Source organism: Sus scrofa, chromosome 3, assembly GCF_000003025.6.
Source record: "Sus scrofa isolate TJ Tabasco breed Duroc chromosome 3, Sscrofa11.1, whole genome shotgun sequence".
Taxonomy (NCBI): domain Eukaryota; kingdom Metazoa; phylum Chordata; class Mammalia; order Artiodactyla; family Suidae; genus Sus; species Sus scrofa.
Window position 1 is genome coordinate 120,067,457 of NC_010445.4, and position 26,401 is coordinate 120,093,857.

General features: G+C 35.8%; 1 protein-coding gene across 2 annotated transcripts in view; it reads right to left on the reverse strand.

Annotated features, from left to right (window-relative positions):
* Positions 336–26,401, reverse strand: part of GEN1 (GEN1, Holliday junction 5' flap endonuclease) — a 29,514-nt gene continuing 3,448 nt past the window's right edge. The window contains exons 2-14 of one of the 2 annotated variants that reach the window (XM_005655263.3): positions 20,765–20,943; positions 19,321–19,507; positions 15,455–15,631; positions 13,298–13,408; positions 10,087–10,160; positions 8,487–8,578; positions 6,775–6,925; positions 6,419–6,455; positions 6,250–6,330; positions 5,196–5,326; positions 3,270–3,331; positions 2,357–2,497; positions 336–1,801 (exon numbers count right to left, since the gene is read on the reverse strand). In XM_005655263.3, the coding sequence (XP_005655320.1) occupies positions 486–1,801; positions 2,357–2,497; positions 3,270–3,331; positions 5,196–5,326; positions 6,250–6,330; positions 6,419–6,455; positions 6,775–6,925; positions 8,487–8,578; positions 10,087–10,160; positions 13,298–13,408; positions 15,455–15,631; positions 19,321–19,507; positions 20,765–20,925 (2,721 nt within the window). In that variant the 5' untranslated portion in view covers positions 20,926–20,943 and the 3' untranslated portion in view covers positions 336–485. The remainder of the gene's footprint in view (positions 1,802–2,356; positions 2,498–3,269; positions 3,332–5,195; positions 5,327–6,249; positions 6,331–6,418; positions 6,456–6,774; positions 6,926–8,486; positions 8,579–10,086; positions 10,161–13,297; positions 13,409–15,454; positions 15,632–19,320; positions 19,508–20,764; positions 20,944–26,401) is intronic. The other variant, XM_013987932.2, reaches the window with a different exon arrangement.

Genomic DNA, 26,401 nt, shown 5'->3' on the forward strand with positions numbered 1-26,401 from the left:
ACTGAAACTGGAAGAGCAACTAAAAGTATCTTCACATTGAGAGAAAATGTAACTCTCAGAAAGGCACAACAGAAGACATTGTGAAAATGTAGGCAATTACAGTTATTCTCTTGGGGACAAGCTGGAATATCAAAAATGCTTTAGAGAATCACTTAGAAGAAATGACTAAAAACGAGCAAATGGACAGAGCATTTACTTTGTCTACCACTACTTACATCTTAAGGCTATAACTAAAGCATAATCAATAGAGATGTTTTTTAAAATGGCAAAAGTATGATATAAAAATATACACTATCTGAAGTTTTTACTAGAGAAGACTCTTTTAAAACCAAAGGTTTAGGTAATTTTTTTAATTAAAATGGCAAGTGTTTCACAACGTACACAACTATATTAAATTTTTCTACTATACATTAGCTATATACCTTCCCTCCACTTCTGCTAACGCTGACAGTACTAGAATACTAAGTCATACCTATTTTAAATTCTCAAGTGTTTTGGAACCTTAGTTTTAATCTCTGACTTAAGGGAAGAGGACTATCCAAATAAGTAGCAGAGTCTTCTTTTTCCTTTTGACATTGTAGAAGACTCAGAGAACCTTTGGATGAGCAACAGTTTTCTTCATTTCCAGGTGTTTTGTAAGCCTGAATACCCTGTTCAGTCTCTTTAATACGTGTCTTAGGGTTACTTGATTTGTTGGTGTCATTTTTCTTGAATTGGGCTGGGCTATGCTTCTGAGAACTCTGCTTTATTTTTTGAGTTGTGGACTTAGCATTCCCAAACACTGGGACACTTTCTTCATCAGAGGACGGTCTGTCAAGGCAAACACTCTTCTTCATTACAATTTTCTGAGCAGTGTGCACATTAGCTTTTCTATTATGATCTGAAGCAGTATTGGGTGCTCCTGTTCTAACACTGGAGGTCTTTACTATTGGATTACTGACAGAATAAAGTGTAGAAGTATTTGCTTTAGAGTTTTCTTGAAACAGCTGGTCTCCTTTGAGAACTTTCCAGTTTCCAGTTTCACTTTGCAAACAAATTCCTAGAAGATCCTTTGAAAGATGTGATGGACACTTAGAACTACTATCAGCAATACAGTGTTCTTTTACAGTAAGTAGGGACAAAGTTTTCTTGTCAACATCTGGCTGTTCAACATTCTGCGGATATGATGATTTCATATGTATTCGTTCCTTTAAAGGCAAATCCTGAAGATGTAAATCAGTAATACCAGAAAGCAGGTGCTCTTCAGGAACAGTCTTTTGAAGATCCTGATCCAATAGTTTATTAACGTTTGTGGTGCACCATTCTGATTCATACGACAATTGCTCTGGGATATTTTTAAAGCTATCCGGGATAGCTGTTTCAGGTTCCGATTTCAAACCATGAGAGAAAGCGCTCCTGGAGATAGCTGGAGAATTACTAAAAGAAGTACCTTCCCAGTCAATGGTGCTCAAGTGCAGATCAGCAATTGCGGATATATTATGGGTTGAGGTACTTGGTTGACTAGATTCTGCAATTAGAGACTTACTGACAGCTTTAATCTGCTGCCTAGCCAAAGGTCTTGGAGAAGATATTAACTGTTCTTGTGTATTCAAACAGCGGGCATCTTCAGGTAAAAGCAAAGCACTCAATGATGCAGAAATAGATTTCTGGGGTAATGCGGAATCAGGGGATGTTTCCAAATCTAATTTGGAATCCTGCTTAGAAAAGTTTTCACATGTAGGTTTTAAAGTCATGTGTGACTGAAAGCTCATAATATCATCTGATTCTGGCAAACTGTTCCCTTTAGACTTAACTTTCATGCCTGAAAGGAAAAAAATATATAATACAATTAAAATCTATTTTATTTTCTTTAATATGGGTAAACAAACTAAAGTTTGGATCAGAAATTGTCTATATAAGCAATTTTTGCTTTTGTTCAGTACATTCCTAAAAACCATGTTGTACACAATTATAACAAAATAGCTATCAATAAAATATGGTAAAATACTTTCTTTTGGAAACAGTGTTATAATTGAGTGTTTTATTATAAAATAATGTTATAATTTCCTCATTGAGTTCTGTGAAATTAAAAAAATGTATTTATAGTCCAAAATATGGACCATATACATATTAGTTGCTCAATAAATGGTTAGTACAATTACTACTGTTAACACTCAGGTTAGCAGACACAGAGAAGAATAGTTTATTCTTGACTTTCAGATTTTAAAACAAAGTATGTTAAGACAACGAAGCAAGAGTACAATCCTTACTCTTTAGAACATTCAGAAAAATCTAGACAAGATAGATTCCAATAGCACAGGTAGCTCTTGTATAACATTTGTGTGTAGCATAAATAATTATCAGATATGATACTCACTTTTTTGTTTCTTGCCTTTAATTTCTGATTTTTGTTTTTGGTAAATAGCAACAATCTCAGGATAAGCTGCTTCAAACAGTGATTCTTCCTCTATTGTTTGTAGAACCAGTTCTCCATATTCATCTTCTGTAGTATAATGTTCTAAAGGATTAAAAATACAATAAACCAGTATTAATTACAGATTTGAAACATTCTTTTCCAGGTAAGTCAGTTTATCAGGTAAACTAGGTCATTCATAAATGCTTAACTTATTGCAAATCTTGCTTTACAACACTGTATTTCCATCTGTGGAAAACAAGAGTAATTTGATCACTATAAATTCCCATGAGGGAGTTCCTACTGAGGCACAGTGGGTTAAGAACCTGACTGCAGTGACTCATGTCTCTGCGGAGGTGTGGGTTTGATTACCAGCCCAGTGCAGTGGGTTAAAGCATCCAGAGTTGCTGCAACTGCAGCAAAGCTTGGATTCAATCCATTTGCTGCGGGTACAGCCACAAGAATTAAAAAATAAATAAATTCCCATGAAAATAGCAGAGTAAAGGAGAAGAGTAGTACCCCAGGTGCTATTCAGCAATCTTGATTTCTTTCGATTCAGCTATACAATGAAATTCAATGACCAGACCATTTGTAGCAGCATTTTCTTAAGAAACATAAATCAATACTATTTCCATACTGTTTTTGTAAACATGATTTACAGAAGAAATGTCAATTTAAAACATTAAATTACTGAAAATTTTTTATATTTACTATTAGTCAAATGTTATTTACATAGCAGAGGTAAACTATGCAATTAATCCTTGGTGTATATGATACATTTCTTTTTTCACACACATACAAATGTTTTAATATGTATGTGATACTTGCTAAACATACAGAGTAAAATATTATAAATTTTGCTTAAAGGCATACATACCAGGCTTTTCCCATTCTATTTCAAAGCAACGAACTCCATTTCTGATTCGGGTTTTAACAATTCTGAAAAGCAATTCATCTAATGAGGTCAAATTGCATGAGTTATTTGGAAATTTTCAATTTGTACATTGAATAATTCAATTTCCATTAATTTTTATTCTGATTTAATAATATTCTAAAAATACTATGAGGAATTATCAATAGTTACTCTTTTGACTAGTTTATTTAAAAGATAAAGAGTTTATAATTGTTAGATCTTACTAGTAGATTCTTCCTTTCACTATTATTCAGTATTCCTCTTTTCTATAATAATGATTTATGTTTTAAAGTCTATTTTGTTTCAGTTAATTTTGCTACATCACTTTGGTAAATATTTGCCTGGTAAATTAAGTCTGTTTATTTTCAAATGATATAGCTTTATTCAGCACGTACCCTGTAAGCAGAATATTGCTGAATTTCATTTACTCATCTGATATAATATCTTTTAATAAATGTTTAATCCACTTACATTTATGGTGATTACTGATATAGCTGGACTCGTACATTTTGTGTTTCTGATTACCATGATTCCTCTTTGTTATTTCTCCCTTTCACCTTCCTATATTCTTTTGGTTTGATAGTTTTACTTTCCTATTTTATGTATAGATTTTAACTGATGGTTTTAGTGGTTACCCTTAAATGTTTACATGCATGCTTTGGGAGTTTTAATTTATTATCATCATTATACATTAACCATCAGGCATCATGAAGATATTTATATATTTTTTCCAGTCAGTTCACTAAAGTAGCTAAACGTGTTTTTATCAGTTTCTGTGCTGACCACAATGTTTGTTGTAATTCACATCTTCCCTCTGAGTCCCTTATTCTTCTTACTGAAGTCGTCCTTTAACAGCTCTCTTTCTTTTTTGGTCTTTTTAGGGCCACACCCGCGGCATATGGGGGTTCCCGACCTAGGCGTTGAATCGGAGCTGGAGCCGCAGGCCTACGCCAGAGCCACAGCAACATCAGATCCAAGCCACGTCTGTGACCTACACCACAGCTCATGGCACTGAGCGAGTCCAGGATCGAACCTGTGTCCTCATGGATGCTAGATTTATTTCTGCCGAGCCATGGCAGGAACTCCATAACAGTGCTTTTAATGAGGGTCTGTGAGCAGCAAATCCCTAGTCTTCATAAGAAAATACCTTACCAACCAGTAAATAATTGTAATGATGTCTAGGTTGCCAATTATTTTTACTCAGTGCTTTTAATTATTACTCCATCATCTCCTGGCACCTACTACTGTCGTGAAAGATGAATGTTCAGATTGTCATGCTTTTGCAGCTTATCTTTTTTAATGCTTCCCCTCCAAACTTTTTGTTTTGAACATTTTCAAACCTTTAGAAAAGCTGCAAGAACAGTACGATGAAAAATCATATCTTTCACTGAGAGCCACCAGTTCTGAGTTTTAGGCCCTCCACTCACTTTATATTTTCGTCCCCTTTCTGGCCCACTGAGATAATTATGTAGTTAAGCCCAGGCGTATCTGTTTATATTTGTTTAAATAGCCTATTATTACTATGTGTTTAAAGTAGAAAAGTGTATCAAAGTATGAACTATGTTATCTTGACAGTAAGCCCTGAATAAGCTTTTAATATCCCAGTAGACATTTCCTCCATCATTATAAAACAAGGAGCTATATATCCTACTATTAAAAATATTAAGAGAGTTCCCTGGTGGTCTAGTGGTTAGGACTTGGTGCTTTCACCACTGTGGCCCAGGTTCAAAGCCTGGTCTGGGAACTGAGATCCCACATCAAGCTGCTGCATGCCACAGCAAAAAAGAAAAAAAAAAAAAGAAAGAAAAAAAATATATATGCAGAAAACATTAGATCATAAGATATTCCCATAAAAACACAGGGACTTATTCACACAATTCTTTATATTACCTAATTGGCTGTAGTTGATTAGAGTTCCTTCTACCAAGCTTCCTTTCTGTCATGTCATAGTGGGTCAATAACACCAACAATTTCTCACACGCATAGTGATTGGGCCACTCCATTTTTTCAAGAGTAAATCTCTGTAAACATGATACAAATAAAACAAGACCTTGTTACCTCTTAGAGACAAACAGCAATCTCCAGCTATATTATCTTTTTCTTCACAGTTAACATTAAAGTCGTATCAACAAGAATATTCCTGGAAAGAACAGCAAGCTTCCTAAGGAGGGAAACTGCACAAGGATTAAGCGTGAAGGTTTTTGGTTGAAATGCCAGAAAATGGCCAAAATGCTCGATGTTGGGTAAATTACTTACCCTCTTTCAGCCTCAGTTTTTCCCTTTGTACAATATAATCCAGCATCAGGTTATGAAGTTAAGTGAGATTACAAGTGACGTGCTAAATATAACAGCAAATTTTAAGTGCTGGTTGACATTGTTACTACTGCTGTTGGAAGGGATAAGCCAGTTACTAGTTATTGAACCACTCTGTTTCTCTAGCTACTATACCGGGGATTAATAAAAATAACCCCATTTAATCCTTATAGTGACCTCACAAGATAAGTAATATTATTTCTATTTTGAGGAAAACACACATCCAGGGGCACACAGCACATGACAGACCATCCAAATTTAAATTTAGGTCACATAATGATTACATTAATGGCCTTGTAAACTGTACTGTCTTCCATAACAACATGCTTGATCTTGACACTCTCTGGTTATTAGCCTCTCTCCCCAAACATATCCCTGAATATAATATATGCATACATGGTATTTAAGGTATCTTGTAAAGAAAAGCATAACTGTGATTTGTCTTATGGCCTGCAAAGTATAGTTACTGTGCGGCAGAAGAATGAGGATTAGAAATAAATGCTGAACAATATATGTGCATTCAAGAGCTATTTATTTCAAACCTCCTCTCAGACCAATCAAAGTGATTATCCCTCCTTATCTTCCTAATATCCAACTTTACACTGTAAAGCAAGAATTTATTTTCAGATACCTGAAACAATAATAAATCAGGTCTTCGGTACCTGATTTCCTTCACCAATTTATCCTTGCTCAAGAGGAATTCTTGGATAACCTAGCAAGAAAACAGAAAATCGCAGTTTAGACTTCAAACTTTAAAAAAGCCTCTGATACAAACACACAGTTGAATTATGACTTATTACCTCATGGAATGGGAATCCCTCACAACTGCAAGCTTTTCTGAAAATAAGTTGTATACATGTTAATAAGGCAATGAGGCAATTTTAGACACTCTAAAATCATCCCATCTAATCTTCTCTCATTTAATGAGAACCGTCCTTGTATAGTATCCCAGTCATCGAACTTCTCATTACAACTTCATTTAACTACTATCTTCTAGGATCGTCTGTTTTTGAACAGAATTAAGAAAAGCATTTTGTAGAACATTATTAATGTACACATGGGGAAAGCGACGTGGAAATAATTCAACCACAGGCGTATTAATAGTTCACATCGGAAAACAATGAGCACCAAAACCAAACAAGAAACCCCCACTTACTTCTTAATACTGTTCTCTACTGCATTTAGTTGCCTGCCACATTCTGTTTGGTGCCACTCGCAGGGACAGGAATATTCATAATCATGCGGTTCACAGAATCGATCAGTCTTACATAATTTACATCCGTGACGTTCATGATCCCTAGGTGAACCTTTACAGACACACGAAAAGCAGGATCTTCACTTCTTTTTAGAAATACCATCTATACAATTTCTTTTTGCCCTTGTCCAAATTTTCAAAAATAAATACTGCCTAGCACAATGCTTAGCATGTAGAAGGGTTTCAATACATTGAGGTCGAATAGAGAAATGAATACAATATTAATTCTTAGGATAAAGTAGGTCTTGAGCTATTGTTATCACATGACGCTATTTTTTCATTTTTATAAATTACACTTGTATCTGAAAGGATTAATTTGTAACATGAAATTCTATATTGATGGTAATCAATAATGGAAGACTCTGCAGTGTCTGTGTATACAAGAAAAGAATGATATTATTAGTATAAAAAAGAATATTTAGTTAATAGAATAATTTAATAAGGAGCCCATTGTGGCTCAGCAGTAACCAACCCAACTAGTGTCCATGAGGACACGGGTTCAACCCCTGGCTCTCCTCAGGAGGTTATGGATCGGATCCCGCTTTGCTCTGAGCTGTGGGGTAGGTAACAGACGTGGCTCAGATCTGGCGTGGCTGTGGCTGTGGCTGTGGCCGGCAGCTGCAGCTCCAATTCAACTCCTAGCCTGGAAACTTTCATGTGCCACAGGTGTAGCCCTAAAAAGACAAAAAAAAAAAAAAAAAAAAAAAAAAAAAAAAAAAAAAAAAAGGATTATGAAAAGAATACAGCAGTTAATTACCTCTGCTAGTGGCTGGCTCTCAGCTACCTACATAGCTATTTTTAAACTATGTTTGGAACATAAACAAATTATGATTGTGGCCAGGGTTTGGGGCTCTGTTGCCCACTAAAAGGGAAGTGTGACTACTTTCAGTATTGTTTTGAGAATATAAAGGATACCTTATAAGTGATCTAAAACCATCACTTATAAGGTATCAAAAAACTATAAAAACATTTACTTCTTCCATGATTTCATCTATAATTTTTAAAATGCTAATGAAAACACATGAAAGCAAATAGATAAAGCAGAACTTCTTTTACAAGATCAACTAACATGATCTCTTAATCTCTGGTTTCCTTTTTGACATGTAAGGGACATCATTTTTTATCAAGACTGATGAAGAGGATCTAAGGTATTTTCAATAAGAGTGAACATGGTGTATTAGAAATTAGTTTTAAAAACCATCTTCACACACAACGAAAGTGCACTATAGGACATTTAAAAATTCTTTATATGTATAAACATAAATCACTAACATTAACAACAAATGGTTTCAATTCCTCTTTCCCCTAAGATTTATCAGTACAGTATTTTTTTTCCTTAAAAAGGATTTCTATATTGAAATGTAATTTTAAGATCAAGGCAATGTGATAATATAGTTTGAAACTGCACTTGTATTTATCATTTACATCACCTATTTCATTAAATAAATACTTATGAAGTGTCTGGTATATGTATATATGACATGACTCTTGACTCTGAGGGTTTGCAAACTGGTGAGGTAGGTAGGTATGTAAAAAGTACTATTAGAACAGAGGTGAAAACATAGTGATTAGACGTGAATCCTCTAGCGATAGCATTCCCCATATCCTCTTACCTGGATGGGAGCACACAGAGCAATGAGCCAATTTGTTAACAACTAATGGTTGTGAATTAGAAGAATAAGATTCCTCAATCCACTGATTAAACCTTTAAAAGAAAATGATTTTAAAAAGAAAAAAACAAAAACAAAAACGAATAATAAGGTCACCAAAATGCCATGCTCTCAAATGTCAGGCTATCCTGTTCCCTTTCACCTGCCTACTTATTTTTCCTGTGGCAGCAAAGGTGCTGGCCTAGCCTGGGAATATAAAAACTCAAAAAATTAAACATAACTAGGGGGAAAGTTAGTCTGAATTAATAAAATTAGAATGACAGCTAATTACAACAAAATGTAATCTTACTATTTTCAAGCGTGAAGACAAACATTTTCCGAAGCGTTGTCAAAATACATAAGTGCTAACACTGTTTCTATAAAAATGATTTGTACTTAGCCATATTTGTTTGCTAACTATGTAGTTAACCATATTTGCTTACTTTTCCTTTTTAATTTTATTCTTCCCAAATGATACCTTAACTCACTCTCATGCCCAAGTATACTTTTCTTTTCTGCTTTGGAAAACTCTCATCGCTGAGATTACTAATGAATTTATTAAAGTCTTAGATCTATCAATAGCTTTACAGCTGAAAGAGAAGCATTATAGGAAAGGACACAGCTATTTGAAATCTTTCTCATGGTCATCCTTTCTTCATTTCTACCACTTAATGTTTCTTTTCTTACACTCACTATCTCATACTTACTGAAGGTCAAGACTATTTCAGTTTCTTAGTGTTGTGGTTGATTGAATTAAATTGGGAATTTGTCACATTAAAAAAAAACTAAGTTTCTTAGTGTCCTAGTTCCTTTCCTTCCTAGTCATTCTGCATTTTATCATCATCAATATTAATTTTTATGAAAGACTGCTCTCATCAAGTAAATATAAAGGACATGCTTTTAAAACGAAACAGCATCGTCTGTAAACTTTAATATGCTCTGTATCTTAATTGCCTTGAATCCTCAAATTGTACAGTAAACTCATTAGAATGATGAGACTGAGGTACTACCTACTGTACTAACAAGGCATCTTAAACTCATTAACTTAATTCACTAACTTAAACATTAGAATGAATGTATTACTACATTTGTGGCTATGGAACAAATGGTAATCGAGTAAAATTTTTGATCAAGTGTTATTTATATATTTGCAATATACCAGGCATTTCATTTATAGAAAAAATAATACCAAAATATTTATATTAAAATACTTTAAAATAAAATTAATTTAATGTTCGCTTACCTTTATTTATTGGTAAAATAGTCTAAAATAGCCTGTGGCAAATGCCCATAGTTACAAACGCATCTGACATCTTTACTGCTTGTGTTTGTAGTAAGATAATGATGTTGCAAAAAAACAAAGTATGGCCTAGGACCTATACTTTCATGATTTCTTTGGAAAACTTCAGAATAAATAAAAAACAAGTGATTTAAAATGAAAAATATAGATGAGTTTAAAAACACAAAAACTTATTTTGAAAGCATAATTCTTTTTGTAATATTTACTATTAAGTTCAACAAGAATAAAAGACTAATGTCATAAGGAAAAGTAATTTTTAGTTACCTCTGAAGTAAACTTTGCCCCTTCAAAGTCTTTATAAGTTTTAAAGCTTGCTCTTTTCCAACTCCAGGGACTCCCTTGCAGAAACAGGAAAAGAAATTCAAATGTTAATCACCAGGGAAAGGATAAGAGAAGGATGGGAGGTACATTCAATGTAAGATTGTGTAGCTCAAAGAATGATGATGGGAAAAGATGTAAGACATATTGTTACATGTAAAATCAAAACTGCAGAACAGCACACACTATGAAAAGCACATTAACTTAATGCAAACAAAAAAGTCAGTGATTGTTGACAGTGTTTATTCTAGGAAAAAAGCGGAACAGAATTTTAGAGGGCTTTCATTTTCCATGTTAATTATTTTGATACTATTTTAATATGAGCTAACTATGTATATTTGAAATCAGGAAAAAACATGTTCATTTGATTATATGAACATTTAATATTTAAAGCCCCAGACATCAAAAGATAATAAAGGAGGCGTTCCCGTTGTTTCTCAGGGGAAATGAATGTGAGTAGCATCCATGAGGATGCATGCTCAATTCCCAGCCTCGCTCAGTGGGTTTAGGATCTGGAGTTGCTGTGAGCTGAGGTCTAGGTTGCAGATGAGGCTTGGAGCTGGCGTTGCTGTGGTTGTGGTGTAGGCCAGTGGATACAGCTCCAATTTGACCCTAAGGCTGGGAACTTCCATATGCCATAGCTGCAGCCCTAAAAAGACAAAATAATAATAATAATAATAATAATAATAACAAAGGAGAATTCCAAGTTACTTCTTGAAATTAGCTCTTGAACTTAAGAAAATTAAAACAAGCATTAAGTTTCCGATACACAAAAAATATACTGAGTCTTCCAGTTCCTATAAGAGTTTATGAATATGTCTTTGTAAGCAGGGCTGCTCTTTAGCCAATATGCACCTGGACAGACATACAAGTGTTAAAACACTTCCAAACTGGTTAATAAATAGCCACTGCCCATGCGTTCTAAGTACCTGCCAGCAACAGGGTCGCCCCTCTAACCTGATTCCCCTTCCCAACCCACTTACAATCTGGATTCAGCTACTACAAGGGGAACTCATAACATAAGAGAGTATCCAGCAGCACGTTCCTCTCTATAGCCTGTGTTCTTAACATACACATCACAAGATGTATTGTGTATCACCATTCTTGCATTAGCATTTAGTTATATATTAAAATTTTTTTTTTAGGAAAATCACATTAGTACAGATTCTTAAAGATCCTTAAGCAGAAATAATAGAAAAAGACAGAAGTTTTGGTGGCAAGGGATATAAAAGGTCAAAACAGGAGTTCCCGTCGTGGCGCAGTGGTTAACGAATCCGACTAGGAACCATGAGGTTGCGGGTTCGGTCCCTGCCCTTGCTCAGTGGGTTAACAATCCGGCGTTGCCGTGAGCTGTGGTGTAGGTTGCAGATGCAGCTCGGATCCCCCGTTGCTGTGGCTCTGGCGTAGGCCGGTGGCTACAGCTCCGATTCGACCCCTAGCCTGGGAACCTCCACGTGCCGCGGGAGCGGCCCAAGAAATAGCAAAAAGACAAAAAAAAAAAAGGTCAAAACAACTAAGGCTGGTGTATAATGAAATACCACTGCAGCTAAAGTTGGCTTCTGTGAGTTCAAGTTTGGCAGTATTTTCTTTTTTTTTACATTAGATTTTATTTATTTATTTAAAAAAAAAATTTTTTTTTGCTATTTCTTGGTCTGCTTCCGTGGCAAATGGAGATTCCCAGGCTAGGGGTCAAATCGGAGCTGTAGCCACCAGTCTACGCCAGAGCCACAGCAAAGCGGGATCTGAGCCGCGTTTGCAACCTACACCACAGCTCAGGGCAACGCCGGATCATTAACCCACTGAGCAAGGGCAGGGACCGAACCCACAACCTCATGGTTCCTAGTCGGATTCGCTAACCACTGCGCCACGACGGGAACTCCCAGTATTTTCTTACATTCAACACTGGGCTGATTTTAGACTTTAATTATGATAAAATGACATATGGGAAATAGGCATCTTCTATTTCAGAATGAGAATTATAATAATTATTTTTGTGTTATTTAATAGTTTTTCTCTCTCATATTTTGATTTCTTACTAGTTGAAAAAAAAAGACTGCTCTATTTGGTCACTGGTGACATAGATTTGAAATTAGAATTAATAATTGTACTATCCTACTATATTTTCCTCTCCTAAAAGCTGATGAAAAAAATTTTAGTCATCCTTCTTCAGACTTCTCTTACAGATATTGTCTACAGTATAATGAGGGATTTAGTAAGAATACAAAGGTGATCAGCAGGGCAATAATGGGACTATGTAAAAATAGTAGGAGCTACAACACAAGCCATTTCATATTTTTAAACATCATATTTAAGAATGGGATTATCCTTGTAATTCTTAATTCATCCCTTAACTATTACATCTGTCTGTTAAGAGTATTACATTGTGTATTTAAAGATATAAAATAAAAAGTTTTTACGAACAAAACGCAATGCAATGTTAAGAGGCATGGAAAGATGAATGGCTTAACTCAACCATCATGTTGCCTAGCAATACAAACAATAACAACAGAAACAGTAACACTGAGCATGTGCATAATTAGAAAGTTACAATGGAGATTCTAAAGCGGAACACAGACAGTGATAGAAACTAATACTGGCATGATACAAGGAAAGAGTAATTCCTATATTTCTTATACACATATTTTTTATTTTAGGGCTGCACCTGCAGCATATGGAAATTCCCAGGCTAGGGGTCAAATCAGAGCTACAGCCGCTGGCCACTGCCACAGCCACAGCAATGTAGGATCTGAGCCCCAATACCACAGTTCATGGGCAATGCTGGATGCTTAACCCACTGAGCGAGGCCAGGATACTAGTTGGGCTTGTTAGCCCTAAGCCACAACAGGAACTTCCTATATTTCTTTAAGAAGGTAGACAAACATGAATGTGAACCTCTTATCATAAGGTTTACTGAGATACAAGTCATGATACTAGTTGTCATTCTATTCTTGTTTATAACATTTAATGTCACCATGAGCCAGGTTTCAGTGTCACTTGAAATGCTGATTAGTTATTGAATAGTTTATTATACCAATATTCTAAACTAGATTCTTACTTAAATAACCATGTTATATTCAGATTTATACAGCATGTAAGTTATCAAAAAAAAAAAAAAAGCCACTATGAACAGAAAATAAATACGACAATTTCAGCATACCTTCGGAAGATAATCACAGCCAAGTAGTATTGCTAGGCCAACCAGAGAATCTCTATCCAAACCTAGTATATTCTTGATAGACGACATTGTATAACAGTCAACGTGTGGGTCCTAGAAGAAAGTACAGATTTAGCATCGTCTTCAAAAAACTAAACATCATAAAAAATAATTTGTCAAGGCTGTCTCTAAATGTTTACTTCTAAAAGTTTAAATGGGAAAATTATCCTGATCACCAGAATCTTCATAGAATTTAACACTTCAATATTTGGAAATAAAGTCATAGTTTCAAGAAGGGCTTTAAAAATTAACTACTAGGATTTCTTGCCATGGCTCAGCAGGTTAAGAAACAGACTAATATCCGTGAGGATGTGGGTTCAATCCCTGCCTTCGCTCGGTGGGTTAAGGATCCAGCATTGCGATGAACTGTGGTGTAGGTCACAGACCTGGCTCAGATCCTGTGTTGCTGTGGCTGTGGTGTCGGGTGACAGCTGCAGCTCTGTTTCAACCTCTAGCCTGGGATCTTCCATATGCTGTAGGTGCAGCCCTAAAAAAACCAAAAAAAAAAAAAAAAAAAGAAAAAAAAATTAACTATAGTAGTCATTTTTTTCCATGTTGTCTTCATCTACAAAAGTAGATTTCCATCTTACAAAATTAAACACTGTAAAATGTATATTACAGAAAGTAAACATTTTTTGTAAGTATATCATCTGAAGTTAATGATTATTAATAGCATGGTGCATGTTCTTTCAAAAGAACATCTTCTTTGACACACACAAGGATTTATTATTACTATATTTTAAAGTAAAGATAGGATTATATAAAAGTGCAATTTTTTTTTTGGTCTTTTGTCCTTTTTTTTTTAGGGCCGCACCAGCAGCATACAGAGGTTCCCAGGCTAGGGGTCTAATCAGGGCTACAGCTGCTGGCCTACGCCACAGCCACAGCAATGTCAGATACCAGTTGCATCACGACCTACACCACAGCTCACGGCAACACCTGATCCTTAACCCACTGCGTGAGGTCAGGGATCGAACCCGTAACCTCATAGTTCCTAGTTGGATTCGTTTCTGCTGCACCACGACAGGAACTCCTAAAAGTGCAATATTTTATGCCCGCTAATATAACTAGATATCTTAATGCCAATAATACGTACCTTTTTAATGACTGCTTACTATTACACTAGAAAGACTCTAAGGCAGTGTTTCTCAGTGGAGACACTGTTAGCATTTTCAGTGAGATAACAGAATTTTCTGGCAAGAGGTTTAGTTTTCTTGGCTCCAATCCACCAAATGCCTATAGTCTTCCTTACCTTAACCTTGAATAGTTACAACCAAAATGCCCCCTGGTAGTATTTTCCTCGCCGAGAACCCTGGCTGTATTTAGCCATTCTCTATCAATGGGCATTTGGTGCCAAACTTTTGTGATTACTAACAATGCTGCAGTTAAAATCCTCATATACCTCTCCTTGCATATGGGGAGGTGTTTTTGAGGATTGCTAAAAGTGGAAATTCTGGGTTAATGCAATACATATCACATGCAATTTTATAGTATATAATTGAAACCGACTTGGAATTAACCATGTGAAACTGGTCAAGCCTTTAGGAGAGAAATCCACATTTCAAAGGGAATGAACTATATGGCAGTGACATATATATTATCTGCTCTTGTGGCATATGGAAGTTCCCGGGCCAGGGACTGAACCTGTGCCACTCTGGCGACCCAAGCTGCTAGCCCCTGCAGTGATGATGCTAGATACTTAACCCGGTACACCACAAGAGAACTTCCCTGGCAGTGACATTTTAAAAAATTAATTAATTTATTTTTATTTTAAATGATTTTTATTTTTTCCTTTATAGCTGTGAGTGTTCTGTCAATTTTCTACTGTACAGCAAGGTGACACATTCACACATACGTATATACATTCTTTTTCTCACATTATCCTCCATCATGCTCCATCATAAGTGACGAGATATAGTTCCCAGTGCTATACAGCAGGATCTCACTGGCCGTGACATTTTTAATGTGTAAACACTGGCTTTATTAGCAATTGCACTATGGTAAGCATTTTACACTTTTTAGTTCATTTAATCATGTAATAATCCCTTTTAAAAAGGAAGTTTGTACAACAAATGCTGAAAAAGAGAAAGAAAAAAATACCTTGGTATTCATAGTGAAATTCCTATAAACAGTCTGGGCCCCATAAAGGAAAGCGTCCCCATCATTGGTGAGGCAGCCATCTACACAACCATTGGCATTGAGGTAAGCACACATAGCTTCAGCTTCCCCAGCAGCTTGGACCCAGGGAATTCCTAGGCATTCCAGCATATCAAGACACTGAAAAGAAAAAAGTAGATGCAACAAATCTAAGAATATTTTTTTTCCAGTGTTTAACTTCCACATTACAAATATTAATAGCAACTATTTAGGTATTTTGCAAATTATGATATTCAAGAAACAACTGGAAATCTGAACACTGAATACTTTATGGCATTAAAGAAGGATTGATAAACTTTTAGGTGCAATAATAAAAATTGTTTTGTAGTAATTTACTTTTTTGAGAGCCTCTATCTTTTAGAGTAAGGTACTGAAATATTAAGGGTAAAACAATATTATATCTGGGATTTGCTTCAAAATAATGTACGAGTACGGGAATATGTGGGGGACTGGATGAAACAAAACTGGTCAAGAGTTGATTAATTGTTAAAGATTGGTGATGAGTTACTTTTGTAATGATTTAAATCTTCTGTAACGAGAAGTTAAAAATTTTAATGTCCATTAAAAAGTATTCCATATTCAATTTAAAATTTTATTTAAAAATTACTTTTAAAAGTAATGGATATTCATTTTTCACTGCTTTCTTTAATGTTATTTTTTCAAGATTCTGGAAATATCTCTAAATAATAATTAATCACATTAACATTTTTATAATTATTCTCACATGATGATCAACCTAACATGAGCTCTTCCAAAGAAGATGCTATTACACAATTTTGGCTTGACCTTAAAGTTCACCTATTACCAACCCTGTACAATGAAACTCTCATATTGTGGGAAAGCTCATGCGAATAGTTGTTGGAGTGCTCCTAGGAACTCAGTTTATATCAATCCGGTGATGCAGAAATAATCTGCTATAAGTTTTCTTTGGGTTATGAATTCAACCCAGCTGAGGAGCTTATGGTTTAGCTTTATAGCCCAGTGCATTCTTTCTCGTCCTATAGTATATGCTCATTCTATCACTGTGGAATATTGGGCATGGTGAGGAAAAGAGGCTATTTACTTACAGTTTCCAAAGGCAGATAGAATACCTATCACCTCTTCGCTTTAAGTGATTAATTGCTTGCATGCTGTATTACATAATAAAAACCTTTGCTAGATGTTGCCCAAGATGGACCAGGTTCAAAAAGACAAAGTACGATGTTAGAAAAAAGGGCATTTTTCAGGACTCTGGTGGGGAGACATTGTGTTGCAGGTATTGCTTTATTGCACCACCATAGTTGTTTCTTCCTTACCCTTAGATAAAAGTATCCCTCCCAAAAAAAACAAAAAGAGCTAAGTTATTTTAAATTCTTGTGCGTGTCATTGCAATTCTTCAAAAATCAGCGGGAGATAAGTGATGAGAATGGCTGTAATTTTCCTTACCCTACGTCTATCATGTGGGTTAGAGGTTGTGTTGTAGGCCTAATATGTGCTTTTCATGCATGTAACTAAAAGATGGCCATAGATTAGAATGAGAGGCCATTGAAATGCATAACAGGTGGACAACACTGAATCATTACAAAATGCCATGAACACCACAGTAAGTGAAATAACAAAATAGGAATAGAGCAGTTTTCTCTAAAAGACATAAACGTCTTTTTGCTGTATACTGGGTATTTAATGCCTTAAGTATGTGAGTCATAGGTATCACCAGGAATAATTAGAATCCAGTACACTTCAGATATTTTCTTTTAATTATTGATAGTCATTAAGGTGCAATAGTCACTAACTGAAAATTAGTTTTTATTTTTATTTATTTATTTATTTCATCTTTTTGCCGTTTCTAGGGCCACTCCCATGGCATATGGAGGTTCCCAGGCTAGGGGCTGAATCTGAGCTGTAGCCACTGGCCTACAACACAGCCTCAGCAATGCCAAATCTAAGCCAGGTCTGTGACCTACACCACAGCTCACAGCAATGCTGGATCCTTAACCCACTGAGCAAGGGCAGGGATCAAACCCGAAACCTCATGGTTCCTAGTCGGATTCGTTAACCACTGAGCCATGACGGGGAACTCTGAAAATTAGTTTTTAAATAAATCACATAAAAATATAAAACTGACATGGGAGCTCTCTTGTAGTACAGTGGGTTAAAGATCCAGCATTGTCACTGTAGTGGTGTGGGTTCCATCCCTGGCCAGGGAACTTCCACAGGCCACGAATGCAGCTCCTCCAATCGCTCCAAAACTCATATATATATTTGACAAAATTATATGAATTTTGTCAAATATATATATTAGACAAAATTTTTCTGGAGAAAAATAATTATTAATTGATGCAATGCCTTTTCAAAGAAATTAAATTTTTTAACCGTTAAAAAGAAAAATAGGGATAAGAATTCAAAGCAAATATGACTAAAGGATTATATCCTTAATATATAAAGAGCTTGAACAAAAGAAAAATTAAAACCTCGAGACATAAGTGGGGAAAGAAGATGATTGCCATTCCCCACAGAAACTAAAATTAAGTTAACCTCACCATTAAAAAAATAATATGTATTGGAGTTCCCATTGTGGTGCAATGGAAACGAATCTAAGAACCATGAGGTTGAGAGTTCAATCCCTGGCTTCACTCAGTGGGTTAAGGATCCAGTGTTGCCGTGAGCTGAGAGGTGGGTTGCAGACATGGCTTGGATCCTGTGTAGGCCGAAGGCTTCAATTGGACCCCTAGCCTGGGAACCTCCATATGCTGTGGGTGTGGCTCTAAAAAGCAAAAAGCGAAAAAAGAATAACATGTATTACATATGTATTACATATATATGTATTATATAAACAAAGAAATATCCTTGATTTTGCACACTAAATAGTACAAGGCTAAACCTCCTAATAGCCAATGATCTTGTGAGTGCACTGAAATTGCTCATCTCTGTCTGTACTGGTAGAAAGTCATTGGCAAGACGTATAAAATCATTCCTAAACTTTGGTCTATCAATCCCACTTGGGTAATTTCATCTTAAAATCATATGAAAAAGCTATGTTCACAAAAAAAATGATCATCATAAATTCATGTATGCTAGAGAAGAACTGAAAAGCAAACGATATACAATATACAATCATGGGGAATGAACTCATAGCTTTATATATGTTATACAGCCATTACGAGTTATGATTTTGAATACAGCAACAGAAAAATATGGGTATACTAATTAAGGAAGAAGTCCAAGATAAAAACTATTTGTGCATTATTATGGCAACTTTAAAAAATATGTACATTTTAAAGGGGAGAATAACAGCTTCTTATTGTTTTACTTAAATATTTCTCTTCTTTCTTAACTTTTATAAAAATATATATTTTATAACATATAAATATTGCATAACAATAAGTATTTTTAAAAAGGGAAGTCAAATACATATTCTATCTATAAACATTAGTCCTGAATGAGTAAAGTATGAATTAATGAGACCCTTATTCTGGGACTTCAAGTGCTAAAGATGTCATAAAACATAACATAAATCAAGTACCAACTATGTACCAGTTATTTTAGATACATTTTTTGTAATTCTCACCGTGGAGACTATTACTAATCTCATTTTACAGAGGAGGAAACAAGGCTGAGATGGGTTAAAAATCTTGTCCACTGTCTGAGAGTGTCTAGATGCCAGAGTTAGAATCTGAACTCAAGTGGCTTTTATTCAAAAACATAAAACTTTCTTCTCTACCCACACTGGCCTTCTATTTACAGTAAAGTTAGTATTAAGGATATTGAACAAGTTTTATCTGAGTAAAACATATCAAACCAGAACTATTGAATCAGATCTGAATGCTCACCTCCTTTAAGACTGATTTAAAATGTGATCTTCCTGTTTTGTGAGACCATGTTTTTCCAGAAGGCCCATACCGAATCTGATTCCTCTTATTTATGACATCAGCTTTCAGCTTTGGGGGTTCCCCTTCCATGACAAACACCAGTTTCACATCCATTAGTGTTAAACATGAGATACGAAAAAATAAGTTTCTGAAATAGAAAATTAACAATACATTCATCATCAGATATTGAGAGCAGAAATCAAGACAGCAGTATGACATAATGGCAGGAACATTAGTATCAAAACAGTTATATATGCAATAACATTTTATATACTAAGATTTTAAGTGGGGAGTTCCCATCATTGTTGGAAATTAAGATAACTCTGGCTTGGGTCGCCAGTGTCGGAAAGTGAGACGTGGACAAGGAGGAGTCTTGACAAGGCTCTTTACTTCTGCACAAGGGCTCAGGTATTCCAAAAAGCACGTGTGCCGAACAAAGGACCCTCCCCTATTTATCCCTAACGCAGGTGATTTACCTGTCCCCTCCCCATTGGTCAGGTCAGGGCACACATTCTTCCCGGTTGGCTAATTGAAACAAATTGTGGAAAAGAGGTCAACAAGAAGAGGGTCGCAGGGGCATTTCGGCCGAAACCAGCGAAAAACGGAGTAACCAAGATTTCCTTTGATAGAAAAGACGTGGCGTTACTTTCCACATCATGGCGCAGCGGAAACCAGTCCAACTAGGAACCATGAGGTTACGGGTTTGATCCCTGGCCTCACTCAGTGAGTTAAGGATACCGCGTTGCCCTGAGCTGTGGTGTAGGTCACACACGAGGCTTGGATCTGGTGTTGCTGTGGCTGTGGCATGGTGTAGACCTGCAGCTATAGCTCCGATTGGATCCCTAGTCTGGGAACCTCCATATGCCACAGGTGTGGCACTAAAAAGCAAAAAAAAAAAAAAAAAAAAGATTTTAAGTGGTTGGAGAAACCACTGCACTTTTTTTTTTTAGCGAAGGAGATTAATGGTTATTCTAATTGCTCTGTGGAAAATGGTTTGGCGGAGGAGGAAGAGATTTCATCTCAGCAGGGCAGGTAAGAGAGGCTGGCACACACTGAGGTAGTGTTTCTGGACTGCAAGAGAAGTTTGTGAACCCAGAATGTATTTTGGAAGTAGACATGGCAATATTTCCGAAGGCCTGGATGTGGGGAGGGGTAGAACAGGAGAAGATTGGCTCTCAAATTTCTAGCAGGCGGATATGTTAAACAGGCAGCTAGGTATGTGAGTATGAAGCTCAAGTGGTAAGATGTACAAACTTATGAGTCATCGATTTAAAGAAGGCATATCTAGACATGTTAACATATTATAAAATCTCAAAATGTAAAACAGTAACAAAAGACATGAAAATAAAACCAATACATCAAGTGTTTATGCAGTCATCTATTTAGCCTAAGAATTTGACTCTACCTGAGGTGGGGCTTCATGACTGTTCCAATCATTTTTTTGACTGTCTGTGCTTCACATACCCAGAGACTCAGATCAACCGCAATAGTTTTCCCAGCAAGACTGTTCAAGTGGATGTGTTGTTTAACTGGCTCCAAAACTTGCCACAAGTCATTCACTCCCATCCTGGTGATTATCTGCTACTATTTGAAACACACATTTCAAAAGATTGTTAAAAGACATAGAAGCTCAGAACAGAAATTCAAACAGCATACTTTGAGCTAGTTTAGGGGTGATTCAGAGATATGTGTTCTCCTTATTTCTTTCATGGGTCCACTTTTCAGAATGAATCAAAAACACTGGAAACACTAAAAATGGTGGAAATACTCTTAGTGACGTCAAAAATACTGATGTAACTAAAAGATTAAACATTATTAGCAGATAATAACACTGAATTTGTCCTTAAAATCCGCTCATGTCACCAAATAGGGGTTTCTCTATATTTTGGAAAAATTATTTTAAAATTTAATGTAACCAGATGTCAACGGTCCCCTTGTCCCTCCTCACTCTTTCCTCTTCTTTTCCACGTTGTCTTTAACAGTGGCTGGGAATAAAATTTTTCGCATGGTCACATTGATATTGAATGAAATTTGGAAAATAAAAATTACCCCCCCCCCAAAGGTGGTAATTGGCTTTGTTCCAGCTAATAATAAGAGCTAACAAATGCAGAGATGAGTTGAAAATCCAGGGATGTGGTAATGCCTATTTATCTTGTTGATAATTCACTCCTTGATTTACATACCTAAGGAGAGAAGAGGACTAGTCCTCTATCACAAGCAGGAAAAACAAAAAGACAAAAGCAAGGAAGCATGCATACACACAAAAAGACAAAAGGAAAAAACAAAAGATTAATGAAGGAAAACTCTGATGGAAAATTGGGAGTGGAGTCGGGGGACAGCAAATGCAGAGTTGAAGGAATATGTAATCATTTTTTAAAAAAGAGTATTGACTTTTTAAATTGCAAGGCCACACATATTCATTGTGGGAAAATAAAAAGTCTTTTAATTTTTTTTTTTTTTTTTTTTTTTTTTTTTGCTTTTTAGGGCTTTCTATGGCATATGGAGGTTCCCAGGCTAGGGGTCCATGTGGAGCTATAGATGTTGGTCTACGCCACAGCTATAGAAATGCCAGATCCGAGCCACGTCTGTGAACTACACCACAGCTTATGGCAATGCCGGATCGAGGCCAGGGATCGAACCCGCAACCTCATGTTTCCTAGTCAGATTCGTTTCCACTATGCCATGACAGGAACTCCAGAAAAATATTTTAATATCACCAATAGTTCCACTATCCAAAGAAAACTGATGTTAAACTCTTTCATGTGTATGCGACATTTTAAAAACAAAATTGACTTAAACTCTGCTATTGTAACCTGCTTTGGTATTTCTATAGGTCAGTTTTTCCTTATCAAACATGTATATGTTTCTCTTTTCCTTTGTTTTATTCTATAACAAATATTATGCAGCATTTGTATTGAAGATTCAGTCTCTGACTAGCGACCTTAATTCATCCCAAAAACACAAGGTATGAAATAAAAATACATTAAGACAAAAGGCTATCACCGCAATCCAAAGCCATTCTATTTAAATGTAACTGCATTGTCCGTCCCTTTAATATAGTCCGCAGTAAAAGCAAATGTTCTCAAATTGTACATGGCTGCAATGAAAATAAATGCTAGAAATGTGGCTGCCATTTCTCTGAGATTTTCTGAATCTTAATGTGGCCAGTTTTATCATAAGTACAATTTTGTGCACTCATTTTTATGAAGAGCTGCACAAACATTTGCTGTATCACTTTTTCAGGAAAAAAAAAAAAGATTTAAATGCAGAGAAGCATTAGGTAGTTCCAATGTTAGTATTGTCTATGTCACATCGAGGAGGCCCACTGATTGAATGAGTGGCATTGTGGCATAGATTCGGTCAAGGTTTTATCTGTTAGTGAAAAGTTGTAGTTAAATTCTGGAAAGAGTGAGACACATATATTCTCTAAGGGAGTATTTTGAAAGGAAACAAGTCTCTTAAAGCATTAACCATCAGAACATGTAAATTACAGAAAGTTTGAGGGGGAAGTTCTTATTGATAATTGTGCTTTCCTTTTATTTGTGACTCATACAGGATACTGGTATGGATTGTTATTGAAGGAAATTAAGCAATTCTTCTCTGGAGAAACATTATCATAACTGATCTTAATTCATTTAAATCTGATCCTGACTCTAGCTGTCAATTTTTTAAATGCAGTTATCTCCTGATTTAGCAATAGCTCTCCTAGGAATTTAAGATATGCTCCGAAGTGTTTACAGATTCATAAACAAGGATACTCACTGTAGCATTGTTTATAATAGACGATACTGGGAAGAACCAAATGTCCACAAGACATATCTTTAAGCAAATTATGGTATATTCACACAATGGAATAGATGATGCAGCAAATAAAAATGGGATAGATTTACTTGTACTGATAAAAAGCCTCTGAGTTGCAAAATGAAAACAGGTTATTTATTAGGGATGACTGAGGTTGAGGGATGTGAAAAATTACTCTTCAAAGTATATTTCTTTGTGTTATTTATTTAAAACTAAACACTTGCTTGTATTACTTTTCAAATAAAAAAAAACCTTAAAAATGTGGTCTTATCTGTAAAGGGTTATTAGGCAAATAAACTAGTAATCTTTAGATGATTCATGTTCTGCCTAGATACTAAGTAGCAAAGTATGCATACAGCTCATGGGTCAACTAAAAACTAATACGCTACAAATTTATGAGTATCTGAATATCAAATATGACTTTAATATGTTACTAAACTCAGATTCTGCTGTTCACCCGCTCAAAAGCCAATAGTTGAAAGCCAAGCAGCAATAGAAGGTGCTTTAATCAGAAAAGCCAGCAAACTGGGGAGAAGGCAGACTTCTATCTAGATACTAACTCCTAAGATTCTGCTCAGCCATGAAGGGTTTTAAAAGGAAAAAGGGGGAGAGAAAGTCAGTGAATCATGGAGGCAGGAGGTTGGGTCCTGGATCATCCTCCATTGCACACAGGCTGGCTGACTCTCTCTTCACATGTTCTTTTGCCTGCATGATCTGCCTGCAGGATTGCTAAAGGGGCAGTTGGAGGTTGAGAGCTAGTCATTCTTTAACTACTTAATTCTTCATTCTGCTTTCTTTTAATCTAGGAAAAGAATCAACAAGTTAGGTAGGCAAGGCATGTTGTGCATCCAGGAGAGCATCAATCAGGAGTTAGGTTAAATTGCTTAGTGATGTCATTCGTATGATTAGGTTCTTGCAAGGTTAGAGGGGACTACAAATGGGCAAACAGGAAAGGGACAGAAGAGCTGCTTTCAAGTATGGCTTTTTAGAGATGAGAGATTCACATTTTCTGGTTTCTTTCAGAATACCTAGGAAAAGTTGTGCAGTCTTAGGCAAGGCACACATCTTTTCGCTGGCCCTCCCAGCTCTAAAGTTCAGTCCTTCCTACCATGTCTCTAAGACTTCATTACATAAATTGACTTTACAGATATAAATGAATAGTAATGAATGAAGACTGACATAGTATGGTGTAGTTTATCACAGCGCATACAAACATACATTTATGTAAAGGACTGGGGATGTAAACTATATTCCTTCGAAGGGTGGTGGAAAAAAATTAGAGAAACATCGATGAGGTAGAACTGTCACCCTCGAAATATTTAAGCACATTCAGGACATTTTTAAAGACTTTAGTGGAATACGTTATTCAATGGGGCAGATATACCTGGAAAAAAAAATAAGCCCAGAACTGATTCTATTAATACATTAAGATTTCCACAAATTGGATCCCTTCAGCAAGATAAATAGGGCTTTTAACTAGACCCACAAGTAATATCTTTAATATAACAAGATCATTACACTTAAAACTTAATTATCCATGTTATTTTAATTTCTTTGGTTAGAAGTAAGTCTGGTTTAAAGAATGAGCATCTGTGGTTATGTTACAGAACAGCTAGCATTGGTAGGTGAACAGATATCATTAACGTCTTACTAGGACCTCTACCTTGGCCATTCCTTTACGATGACAGGGGCAAAGACTACAAAGCTGTAACAATGGCTGCTTAAACACAAATGGAATGAACAATGAAGGCAAAAAGAAAAAAAAGTCCTTGACAAAATTCTCTGTTAGTTTCCAGAAAGCAAAATTTGAGTTACTATCTCTGAGCTAAGGTCTTCTCTACTTAAGGATGTGACATTTTCTAGGGGAAAAAAAAGTCTTTTTCATTCCCAAGCTTTCTGGTCACCATATTTTTTTTAATTTTTTTTTCTTCTGGTTTTATTGAGATGTAATTGAAATACAGCACTGTTTAAATTTCAGTTGTACAACATGGCAATTTAACTTAATACAAGTTGAATGATTACCAAAATAAGTTTAGTGAACATGCATCCACCTCATATAGATGCAAAAAGAAAAAAAAAAACAACATTTTTCCTTGTAATGAGAACTACCCTCTTAACATTCACATATAACATACATACAGTGGTGTTAATTAGTCATGTAGTACATCACACCCCCGGTACTTACTCTATACCTGCAAGTTTGTACATTTTGACCACCTTTACCCAACTGTTTTTTAAACCACTTTGGTTCCTCAATCTAGAGTCTCCACGTAGCTACTGAAATGAATGCGAAAAAGGTTAGAATCTCTCTTGCCCGCAAGCATACTCCTATAATGTGGTGATGCTCTGCTAAGTTTCTTTCATAACCATGAAAGGATTGCTGATATCAAGACATATGCTTTTTTCCCTCCACTTTTTTTCTCTGAATGATAGGAACCAAGGGGACATTTTTCAGGAGCTAGTCCCTCTCTCTGACATGCTACAATGAGTCTCTCTCTTTTTTTTTTCCAGTAACTTAGCATTCATGAATTTCCACTAGACCTTGAATAACTCCAAGACTTTATAAAGCCTTCACTACTTTTAACTAAAACATAATGTATTAGAACTATGCAACATTATTTAAAGGGTTGGTGGTAGGCCTAAGAACTAGAAAGTCCACCGAAAGACTCAGAGGAAGATTATTTTTAGAGTCAGAGAGGCAAACTAGACTGGAAAGGATATTATTGCTCAGCCCACTTTGAAGACTCACGATGAAGAAACTTCTCTTCAGTCTCCCTCCCTAATACTTATCCTTCACCTGACAACTCCGAGTTCTAAATAAGAACATCTGATCTCCTACTTTATTGTTACATGTATAAATGATATGCATCTAATTCTTAATTCCACCATCTCTCCTCAAAACTGTTCTACCACTTGGCATTTCCAAATACCCAATTGCTTAGGCCAAAAATCTAGCCGTCATTTTTGATTATTCTCTTTACTTTGCTCTCCAACAGCAACTTGTTCAGCAAGCCCCCCATTTCCAAAACACAACCCAATTCCCCGTTTCTAACGCTACTCCCCTTGTACTGCCTAGTCTCCTAACTGGCCTCTCTGCTTCCGCATTTTACTACCCTCCACCCTCACACAATCATTCTCCCCAATGAAGCCAGAATGAACTCTTCTAGAAATTTAAAGCATATTAAAATCATCTCTCTGATAATGGATAGTGAATTTTCTTAAGGGTGACATAACTTCATTT